The sequence below is a fragment of the Uloborus diversus genome, chromosome 8 (assembly GCF_026930045.1).
Source record: "Uloborus diversus isolate 005 chromosome 8, Udiv.v.3.1, whole genome shotgun sequence".
NCBI classification, from domain to species: domain Eukaryota; kingdom Metazoa; phylum Arthropoda; class Arachnida; order Araneae; family Uloboridae; genus Uloborus; species Uloborus diversus.
Window position 1 is genome coordinate 1,248,009 of NC_072738.1, and position 12,348 is coordinate 1,260,356.

At 36.3% G+C, this 12,348-nt stretch overlaps 1 protein-coding gene across 1 annotated transcript in view; it reads right to left on the minus strand.

The window, feature by feature from the left end:
* The window catches only part of LOC129227859 (putative phosphoenolpyruvate synthase), a 177,501-nt gene extending 167,343 nt beyond the window's left edge, over positions 1–10,158 (minus strand). The window contains exon 1 of the mRNA XM_054862478.1: positions 9,945–10,158. Coding sequence (XP_054718453.1) covers positions 9,945–10,158 — 214 coding nt within the window. The remainder of the gene's footprint in view (positions 1–9,944) is intronic.
* Positions 10,159–12,348: the final 2,190 nt, after the last annotated feature.

Sequence of the window (12,348 nt, forward strand, 5' to 3'; positions counted from 1 at the left end):
TCGTGATTGCGAAAAACATAATTTGAATTCAAAATAACAGAATTCAAAAAAAAAAAAAATTTCTCTCCTCCAACTTGGAAAAAGTCTGCAGACGAAGTCAAGAATCTGCGATGCACGTCACACCGTCACGCTATTTCTGCTCAGAGTGCGAGCTAGTTTCAAAATCTTTCACTGTCTTAAGTTTTTATTTATTTACTGGCTGGAGTCTCTCGATGTTGCACGGTCGAACTCGAAAATAAAAATTGTGTCAAGTGACATATTTTTAACAATTAGGCTTAAATAAAAGAAAAAAAAAGTGTTAAATTTCCAGATCGATTTTATGACTCGAAATTTAAAATTAGATCTTTTTCGATTTTTCAAAATTCCAATTAAAAAAAAATCAATGCGAATTCCTGAGCATTAAACGACCTCTGTGCCGAATTTCGCAAACATCAGACGTAAATTCTGAACTTCAGAGCCAGACTAACGTAAGCAACATAATCGCTACTTTACAGGAGAGCGGCAGCGTGTTCTCCAGATATGAACACAAAAGAGCATGTTTGGGACATTCTAGGCAACGAGTTTTTGGACGCCTACCACCTCCCCAAACTCTTCAAGAACCGGAAAGAATGCTTCAGGAGGAGTGGGGCAGAATACCCCAGCCCCTCATTAATAGCCTCATTAATTCCATGCCTCAGAGGTGTTTTACATTGCTAGCCATCCGGGGTTACCATACCCCCGACTAGAAACGATTTTCTTTTAAGAAAACCCCAATTTTTTTATTGCATTTCTCATACGCACAAAGTGCGTTTTTTTTTCCGTTTTGTACCCAAAAGTTGAAAAAAAGTATTTTTTCCTGCCATACAAATGTAATTTTTGTCTCAAATAGTTTACTAACGCCTGTCGATAATGTATCAATCAACCAAAAAGTTCTCCAGGTTCAAAATCAACCCAAAACCTCAATATCCTTTAATATTTTTGAGTAGTGTACATTCAATGCAGTAATAAACGGTAAATCACAATTTTTTGGACTTATGTTAGTCTGGCCCAGAGGTACAGAATTGTGCATTTGCATAAGGAACACACCCTCACACCCTCATACCAATGACGGATCCAGAAAGTTTTCAAGAAGAGGGCGGTTGAGTTTTTAAATGACCTCTTACTAAATAATACCTCATCTAGTTTATACATGCGGGCGGGGGGGGGGGGAGTTACCACTGGTATTTTTATCCAAAACAACTAAAATGTAAATATTAAGCCAAGGAGATCACCGAAAGTTTTCTTTTCAGTTTCTGTTGAAAGAGGTATTCAAAAATTGCATTTTAGAACTTCAATTTCTAAATATTTCCAAGGGGATGTTTCGAGACCCCCTCACTGAATCCATTCTTTCCCCAAACATTACCCGAGACCCCAAACATACTTGCAACTTTCACTTAAATTTAACGAAATGCCCTGAGGGAGGCTTCCAAACTTCTCCTCACATCACCAAAGGTCGTCTAAAATTGCCTTTTTAAAACTTCAATTCCGAAAATTTTCTGGGGGGGGGGGAGAGAAATCTGAGCCCTATACCTTTTCTTAACATCAACAAAAAGGGCCTACAATTGCAGTTTAGGACTTTTTGCTTCCTTGTATTCCTCATACATCCACTTATGTATAAGATTTATTTACTTATTAATGTCAAGCATTGTCGACCATTGCATTTTTATTGCAAATATCTGCATTGTCGCATTTTGCAGAAGATTGACTCATTTAAAAAATATTTTCAGTTTTTGAAAAATTACTTACTTGACGGTACGAATAAGGAAACGAATGCAGAGAACAAACTTATGAACATCGTGTTGTACTTTCGACACAGAACACAAGAAGAAAGTGTTCTGATTATTTTTCGTGAAAGAAAAAAAAGGAAGTTTTATGTAATAAGTTGCTTCTACGGTGATAAGTTTTGAGTGCTACACATCTGATAACATTCCTATAGAAAAGAAAATCACTTTTTTTTTTTTAATTCCGTTGCTTTACTGTCACATCATGAATTGAGTTCTAATCTAATTATGTTTTTTTTTTTTTTCAAAGCTACATCTCATTGTTATTCATATCTGTTTTACATTTTGAACCAGCTCACACTATCTTTTTTAAATGCAAATTTTTAAATCAATATTTAACCCACTTTTAAATCAGATAGACACTTGTTTATTTTTTTCCTTCCTAGTTATTGTTTTATGAAGTTGTAACACCAATTCAGAAATTTTCAATTAGAGTGAAGTAATGGGCTGAAACTAATTCATGAAATTATCGCATGTTGAATTAACAGAGAACACCGAGTAACTCTCCTGACTTCACCAACAATGAAACTCGCGCCATTCGCAACTCCAATAAACTATAGGGGGCGCTGCAGCCACAGTGTAATGGCGGACGAAAAAGGTAAAACAAACAAATGCCGTAACTTATAACTTGTTTTGACGCTTTGTGAATGACAATAATTTTTCATCGTGTTTTTAGGGAGCTTTCTTTTCTATTCTTCTGAAACTACATTACACCATAAACTGTCCGAAGCCTGTAATTTATCCCAAAGAAAACACGTAGAATGGAATGCTTTACCTTTTTCGGCAGTATTGTTAATCACCGCAAGGTAGCGTATTCGAGCTCTGGAGTTGCGAATAGCATGATAATTTGATAATATTTTTCGATAATGTTTGATATATAGGGAAATGCTTTATTTCGACAAGGCTGAACTGGATCCGGTAACTTAACTGTTTCACTGTTAAGTCTCATTTTAGGAGAATGAGGAAACGAAAAAGCCGCTAACAAAGAACGCTATCTACTGGAGATTAGGGTATATCCACTGGAGTTAGGGTTGCTATTTCAAATATCAAAATATCATCAAACAGGCAATTGCTTCGGTCAAACTGGAAGCTTTTTTCAGTCGCTATACCTTGACGGGCGATTTTCTAGGAAGTAAAGAATAGATTTTGTGAAGACAATGATTTTTAGTTGATTGTCTTTTTATGTGTCAAACAATGATTTTTTTTATCTCCTTTGTAAGTAACTAGCGGTACCCGCATGACCTTGCCCGTGGTAGAAAATTAAAAGACCTTTGGGTTGCCTGTGCTGTATATTAACCGGTAACTTCTGTTATGCATATAGTGTGTTTTTTTTTTTGTTTTTTTTTGAGCAATCACGATTGCTTATTCCTTTCATTTGACTGTTTTTGGCGTGCTAACATTTTATTTTCCCACCGCCACCCTCCGCACCATCACCATCGACCGGCTCCTCACGATGCTGCTCCTATAGCGAAAGCCGTCTCCAGGTTGCATCCATGTCCTACACACACGCGCATACATACACAACTACACACGCACTCATACACAAATACATACACACACACAAACACATACACACACATAAACCTACACACACATACACCTACACAAACACATACACACACACAAACACATACACACACATACACCTACACACATACACCTACACACATACACCTACACAAACACATACACACACGCATACAGACACCTACACATACACACACACAAAAACATACACACACATACACACAACTACCCACACGTTCATGACACAGACACAAACACATATGCCTACACACACACACATTCATACACACAACTACCCACACACTTATGCCAGCACACAGACACAAACAAAAATGCCTACACACACATACACATACCCCCTACACACAGACCCCCACACACAAACACACACGCCTACATACACACACTCGTGATTGCGAAAAACATAATTTGAATTCAAAATGTCAAAATTCAAATTAATTTTTTTTTTTTATTTATTTTTTTTAAAAGATATCTAAATATTTTCGGTTGATTGAAAATTTGCCACCAATGTTTAGCCTCTTTTACGTCAACAGCGGAGTTTTTGCAAGAAAAAGACAAAATAAAAACGTGGTTCGTGTAAAGTGTGGCTCAATATTGTTGGCGTTCGATGACAGGGTGAAAAAAATCGAAATCTCAGGAAATGTGGAGGGCAGTAAACGCGATAAACAAAACAAGACTTCCACTATCTGACCTTATAGATGTGACTAGGCTTGACCTACCTTCATCGAGTTTCCTAAAACTGTTACCGTAGATGATGAGTAAAAGTTGTAAATAAAACGTGAAAGTAAGAATTTCTACCTCTTTTATGTGACCTAATTATGGTTGCCAGGGGTTGAAAGGTGCCTAAAAATGAGTAATTCACCCACATCGAGTTTTCGAAAATTGTTATCATAAATGAATAGTAAAAGATGGAAATAAAACGCTTAGCAGGCTAGGCAACCCTTTTTTAAAGTTTTCCTTACGGCTTTTATTCTTCACTAGTGGTACCCGCACGGCTTTGCCCGTAATAGAAAAATTAAAAGGTCTTTTGGTTCGCCTGTATATTTACAAATGATGTATGGTGAATTGTCTCGCCAATTGGCTTGTGCCCACGTTACGGTTCCACGTTATGATAATTTCGTATCTCGCCAATTGGCTTGTGCCCATGTTACGGTTCCACGTTATGATAATTTCGTATCTCGCCAATTGGCTTGTGCCCATGTTACGGTTCCACGTTATGATAATTTCGTATCTCGCCAATTGGCTTGTGCCCATGTTACGGTTCCACGTTATGATAATTTCGTAATTTACTCGTCCGTCTTATGATAATTTTGTTCTTAAAATTGGAGTAGAAAAAGAACAAAATCGAATTTTCAAAAAATCGCTTCTAGGTGCTCACCCCCATGCTACAAACTAACTTTGTGCCAAATTTCATGAAAATCGGCCGAACGGTCTAGGCGCTATGCGCGTCACAGAGATCCAGACATCCAGAAATCCTACAGACATCCAGACATCCCCCGGACACCCAGACAGAGAGACTTTCAGCTTTATTATTAGTAAAGATTAATGACAACAATTTTTGGAAACTCGATGAATGTAAATTACTCATTTTGGGTACTTTTTAGCCCCTGGCAACCCTGATTAAGTTCACACGTAACAGGTGGGCAACATTACTTTACAGCTATTACATTTCATTTGTGACAACAATTTTTGGAAACTCGATGAGGGAAAATGACTCATTTTTGGGCACTTTTTAGCTTCTGGCAACCCTGCTTAGGCACCGGAAAAGGGTGGGCAACCTTACTTTAGGTTGCCTACCCTTTTCCTACCCTTTTTATTTACAGATTTTACTCTTCATTTATGGTAACAATTTCCGGAAACTCGATCTTGTACGGCAAACCATTACCTCAGAAGTGTCTAGAAAGGTGTCTGATGACTCTCCTCTGAAAGACTCATAACTGTAAGCATCAATGTAAAAACTAATTGCTATTTTGCATGACTGAGAATTTAGTTGAGTCTTTTTTTTTTTTTTTTTTGAAAAGTGAAATCTAGACCTCACGAATTTTTTTTTATGAAATTATTCTATCTACAGAAAGCCTTGCATTCATGGTTATTGTTACAACTATTTTTTCTACCGTGCTCTGAAATATTTGCTCTAGGGACGAAATTATGAGGAACTAGATAAGATAACAGCAATTAATAGGGTAAGTAGTTTCATAAAACAAAGCCTTTGGAAAATGAAGGAAAAATAAAATTTAGTTGCTGATCTAAAACATAATAGCAGCCGTACCATCCTTATTTATTATTTCTGTAGCCTGTTTTTTGTTCCTACGCGAAAACTTCCTCAATTCTTGATTGATTTTTTTGATTTACACCTCATTTTAAAACTTATCTTGCAGGCTAATGACGAAAAATAGACCCACGGTCTAAAAATTGTTTGTTTCTGTCAAAAAAAAAACCTGTTTTAAAGCACCGGATTGAGTTTTTCGGTTAAATTCATAAGTTTATCTTGCGCTGTGTTTCCGCCATCATATTTTTTGAAGCAATATGGTAGTTCATCTTGCTTCAAAAAATCTAGTGAAACAGACACGGCACAGTCAGCCACCACTGTGGCTCAAGACACACTTCTGGACTAGAAATGCTTGAACACCGAAGGCTAAAGGAGTGAAACATCGAAGGTTCACAACCAAGGATCTCCATTTTCATTGAGAGATAGGTTAGCAGTATTATTTTTATTATTTTTGGTAGTTGGAGTTGTTCTATATATAATTGGAAAATTTTTCATCGGAAAATTTCTTGGATATACCATGAATAGTTTACCCTGAGCTGGTTTAATAATTTTTGTTTTTTTATACTACCATTAAATGTTATATCTTGCACGTAAGTCGTTTCTCGAGTAATTATTTTTCTTCAAGAAAGTAAAAATCTACTGCAAGTTCACCATTTTTGGTATTTCTTTTATTTGTGGTTTCAATTTAAACTTTTTCTAAAAAAATAATTTTTCCAAATAAATCTTCAGCTGATAAAAATTGTTAAATCGTTGAACCGGATAAACCGGGAACCGAGAAATGAGGCACCTTTCATGTGAGAAACGAGTGCACTTCTTAAAATAGGTAGAAAAGTAAGAAAGAACGGTGCCATAGCCTCAGAGTTCATCCATATTTTAGTTATATATATATATATATATATATATATATATATATATATATATATATATATATATATATATATATATATATATATATATATATATATATATTAGGGTGGTCCTTATTTTTGAAGTTGCAGATATTTTACGCGACGCCCCCTCAATTTGTTCCATTCTACAAATAAATGATCCTTGCAAAATTTAAAGTCAATCCATGAATATTAACACGTGCCCCTAGGGCCCCCTTCTTTGAGTTTCGAAGAAAAAATTGCGGATTTTCTAATTTTTTATGTAAAAATATTCTAACGTTTTATATTTAGAGTAATTTTGAACCTCAATAGGTGCTGCTACTTCCATACCGACCACTTTCATTCTGTAAAATTTAACATGTTACTGAGAATAAAATGTACACCAATGGCCTTGGACCAAGCGTACCGCTCTTCTGCGCTTGTTCCAACCAAGCGGCAGGGGAACGTTTCTTTCCCTCAAGATGGACACAAGGGATTCTATAGGCCATTAGTGAACGACCTTTGACAACAACAAATTGCCTCCTCCAATCTTTGGGGGGTGTTGATTTACAAAATTCCCAGTGTATGTAATAGGTGTGGCAAATAGAGTCGCAAGGTTTCAATGCTATAAATATAAGTAATTGCAATTATATTTTAATTCGCTGTTCTTTAGTTATAAACATACCTAAATGCTTATGCAATTTTTAATTTTTAAAATATAATTTCGAAAAATCCTCGATTACTCCTAACATAAAAATATACTGTATTTTCCATAGCTAAAATATAAATTTAAAAAATATCCAGATCGGAAATATGTACAAATCTATACCTTAAATTATTTTTCTTCTATTTCAGTACATAGTCCTTTATTATCATCAAATTCTTGCGATTCACAAGATTTAGAAACCTAAATGGGTATCTATCCTAACCTGTTGAACTTTTTTTTTCTACAGCTAGTCTACCACAATGTAAAAAAGCTTGACAACTATTGATATCTACTCGCCTTTCAATCACTGTTAGACAAATGCCATATTAGGGATAAAGATGTTGTTCATTTATTTACAGCCTATGTAGATGCAGTAAATTTATATCCAAATGACCTAGTGATCAATCGTACATTCCTTAAGAGAGCAAAAGAAAATCTTCGAGAGGTAAAATCAGATTTCATGAATTTAAATTTAGATTTTGTAGTTATTCACTGGGATACAAAGCTACATCCAGATGTAACTGGAAAAAGAACGCCGACAGGATTACCGTGATAGCTTCTGGTTTTAATATTGAACAGCTACTCGGAATGCCTTAGATATTTCTTCAGTTTTATATGATATCTTAGATGATAGCTCTTTATTGCTAACTGTTCTAGCTGTAGTGTTTGATGCAAAATCTTGCAATACCAACCGTATAAATTGTGCATGCAATTTTTTAGAGCAAAAACAGAACGGTGATATATTACATTTGGATTGTCATCATCACGCACTTGAAATCGTACTGCAGAGTGTGTCCTTAAAGAAGTTCTTGCCTTTCTTAGTTCTTGATCAGATATTCAATTATTTAAGCGCTTCAAAATTTTGCGGATAGATCTCCATCATTCAGAAATTATAACCTTTCAGTCAAGTACACATGCCACTTAAATTCCAAAAGACGGAGTTGATGACATATTATTTTTCGTAAAAAGCGAAATTGAAAAAGATTACAGAGAATTCTCATAACTTGTAATAATATTTCTTGGTTAATTTCCTCCTACAGTGATATGGTTTTGGCAACCTGGAGCTTATCCCTGAGCCACATGGGTGGCAAAAGGAATTTTTGTTTGAAAATTTTTATGTTTAGTAAACAATTTAAATTGACCTTACATGAAAAGAAAGCCCTTCAATGCTGTTTTCCAATTAAATGCTGTATGATGATATGGTTTTTCGCAGCAACCCAATCGAGGCTCCTTTGAATAATATAATATATCTGAAAAACTAGCAGCGTACAAAATGACGACAAACATGCAGCAGAAGCAGTAATTGGAAAATTCATAAATCACTTATGGTATTTAGGGGATAAACTAGTAGCTTTGTCCGTATTGGATGAAGGAATTACATTTGAAGATAGGAAAAGACTAGTCCAAAAAATGCTTGTGATAAGGAAGACGTGTCTGATGACTGTTTAACAAATTTCAGATAACAGTAGATGATTTGGAATACTTTCTTAGTAAAGATCTCCCTCTTTATAGAATCAATTAGGAGAATAAAACTGTTTGATAAGTTACAAATACTAAAAGATTTTTTCCTACTTGATCCTGATTCACGGCTAAATGAAGGAATCTATTTAAAGGGAAGAGAGATTGTTAAAATACTGAAAATTGTGAATGATACAACTGAAAGAAGAGCACAATATTAATTAATCGAAGACTTTTACAACTAATTTACCAAATATGAGTCACAAAGCAATTTATTTTACATACCGTCCAAGACTATCGGAAAAAAATACACACTATCGAGATACATTGAGAAAAGCGTACGCTTAAGGACAGTTCCTAAAGCATTATTTCATTCTTATTCAACGTAAAATATTTAGATGATATAAAGTAATTAAAAAGATTAATTTTAGTGCTACCTCACTGTAAAATTATTTTGCAAACCTAGGAGAAACGATGTACTGGGTCTGAAGTAAAAACACGAAGATTTGTGGTAAAATTATCAAAAGTGTTAAAGTTCAACCGCCCAGGGGCACGTGATATTATTGACCGATCGAGTTCAAATTTTGCACACGTTACTTTTTATTATAGTGTCACAAAACTTGGGGGCGTCTCTTGTTGAATTCCAAAAAAAAAATTTCCCTTATAAATAAGGACCACCCTAATATATATGCAGGAGCCCAGACCGGGGCGCCCTAGCAACAGACTGCCTTGAGATGGCTGGAGCAGCCGGCGCCACCGGGAATCAACATATCCCACGAGTCGGCGCGACGAGCGGAAAAAAGAGCCAAGGAAACGAGAGTGAAAGGACGCGCTGGAAAGCCGCCCGAATAGTTCGCTGTGAAATGCCGTAGTTGATAATGTAGAATTGATCTTTGATTTCATAACTGTAAATAGCTGTTGTATATAGGTTCTAGTATTAATTAAAATTTCCTTATGAGTGCTAATTGGAATCGTTCGTTGAGTAACAGGTTCTTTAGTGTCAAGATCAGAACCCATCGGATCCCACATATATATATATATATATATATATATATATATATATATATATATATATATATATATATATATATATATATATATATATATATATATATATATATATATATATATGTATATATATATATATATGTAATTAAACAAGTTTTATATAAGTGAAAATGCGTCTTCGACCGTTGTCGTGTGATAAGTGCAAAAGGTATGGAAAAAAAGTTAGATGGGGTTAAAAAATTGAAGTGCAGCCCAGCCACATCTTTGGTTTTATCAATATAAAGGGAAACCTTCAGCAGTTGCCTCGATTCGGAATGGGGTTGAGGCAACATAGATGCAATTGAAGGGATTGCTTGGATCCTGCTCTGTTCCCGAGAAGTGCCTGCGTTCTGTATAGGTTCTGGGGTCATCGGGCAGGATCTTCATTCCCTCCATGTGCCCCGTCCGCAGTCTGCTGACCGTTGTGGTAATCTCCTGGTAACGGTTTAGTTCGCAAGGTACCATTTCTTCTGCGGTCATTCACAGAAATTTTGCTTTGCGACGGAACTTGCATTGGAACATGTGGTGGTCAAAGGAGTGGGAACGATACTGCCGGCTTCTTTTGCGCGGGAGACAGTTTGTTCTTTTTCTTCGATGATAACGTGAGAAAGGATCCATTGAAAGGTGCAGGTCTTGTCGCTTGCAACGATGGACAGAAGCGAGTTGATATCCTTGTGTTCCGCATTTTTCCTCCCTTGATGACCTACAGAGCAGATTTACAGCCTAAAAAGATGTAGTGGCTAAATGCATTACTGCTTGCACTTCACTGCAGCAAAATTGTTATTACTTCGTTTATTTTGAGTTTTTCCATTTTAATCTCGTGGTATCTCCAAAAGTAACAAAAAATAAATAAATAATAATAATAATAATAATTTGAATTTTGACATTTTGAATTCAAATTATGTTTTTCGCAATCACGAGTGTGTGTATGCAGGCATGTGTGTTTGTGTGTGTGGGGGGGGGTTGTGTGTACGGGGTATGTGTGTTTGTGGTTTGTGTCTGTGTGCTGGCATAAGTGTGGGGGGGTATGTGTATGTGTGTGTGGGGGGGGGTATGTGTATGTGTGTGTAGGCATATGTGTTTGTGTCTGTGTGCAGGCAGGAATGTGTGGGTAGTTGTGTGTATGTGTATGTATGCGTGTGTGTTTGTGTGTGTATGTGTTTGTGTGTATGTGTATGTGTGTGTAGGTGTATGTGTGTATAGGTGTATGTGTGTATGTGTTTGTGTGTGTGTATGTGCGCGTGTGTGTGTGTAGTTGTGTATGTATGCGCGTGTGTGTAGGACATGGATGCAACCTGGAGACGGCTTTCACTATAGGTGCAGCATCGTGAGGGTCGACGGTGATGGTGCGGAGGGTGGTGGTGAGAAAATAAAATGATAGGACATCAAAAACAGTCAAATGAAAGCAATAAGCAATCGTGATTGCTCAAAAAAAAAAGAAAAATTAATTTGAATTTTGCCATCTTGAATCCAAATTATGTCTTTCGCAACCACAAGTGTGTGTTTGTGTGTGTGGGCGGGGGGGGGGGGTATGTGTGTTTGTGTGTGGGGGGGTTTGTGTGTGTGTGTGTAGGCATATGTGTTCGTGTCTGTGTGCAGTCATGAATGTGTGGGTAGTTGTGTGTATGTGTGGATATGTTTTTGTGTGTGTGTATGTGTAAGTGTCTGTATGTATCAGTGCGTGTGTGTATGTGTTTGTATGTGTATGTGTGTGTGTGTTTGTGTGTGTGTGTGTAGTTGTGTATGTATGCGCGTGTGTGTTGGACATGGATGCAACCTGGAGACGGCGTTCGCTATAGGAGCAGCATCGTGAGGACCCGGTCGACGGTGATGGTGCGGAGGGTGGCGGTGGGAAAATAAAATGATAGGACGCCGAAAACAGTCAAATGAAAACAATAAGCAATCGTGATTGCTCAAAAAAAAAATCAATTGGAAAACAAACATTACTCTCGGTCTCGATTTTAAAATTGGTTTTGTCTTCAGGTTTTCTAACAACGTAGTTCTACAGAAGGCAAAAAGGGAAAACCTACTCATATTCTTACAGAAAACATTTAAACTAACATGTCGCTGTTCCGGTGGAACATTGACGTAACTGCAAAATAATTTGAAAATGATTTATTGTCGTCACTGGGTCCAAACGTGGTTACCCCATTCGGAGGAACACCGACAGATTTGTTTTTCAACCTTTTGTCACCAGGGCTCAACTATCTTTCATTGTATGAGGTAATCTTTATACATAAAGGGCTAGTCTCTGTCCGGATGTCCGGCGTAAACTTCAAAACTATTGGAGGGATTTTAACCGTTTTTTCTCATAGTTAGCTACTTAATCGGGGAACAACTTAGGCTATAATTTATTGCTAAAGAACTTAGTTTAAGAACGTCGTGATCGAAAACACTAAATGTCATGTAATTTCCACATCAAATGATTAAAGATTAAACCAATTGTTTCGAAAATTCTTCGCCTAACAACAGCAACATTAAAAGTAATCATAATGTAAATTTTGAATCAAGGCTTGTCCGGAGCAAATATGAGTCTAAAGTCATTTAAACATTTGGAAACTCATTTTTTGCACACTTAGGTAAACATAGTAGAGAGCATTTTTTTCCTTTTTCTTTGTGTGTGTACTATTTAAGTAAATAAAGCGCACAGTTTTT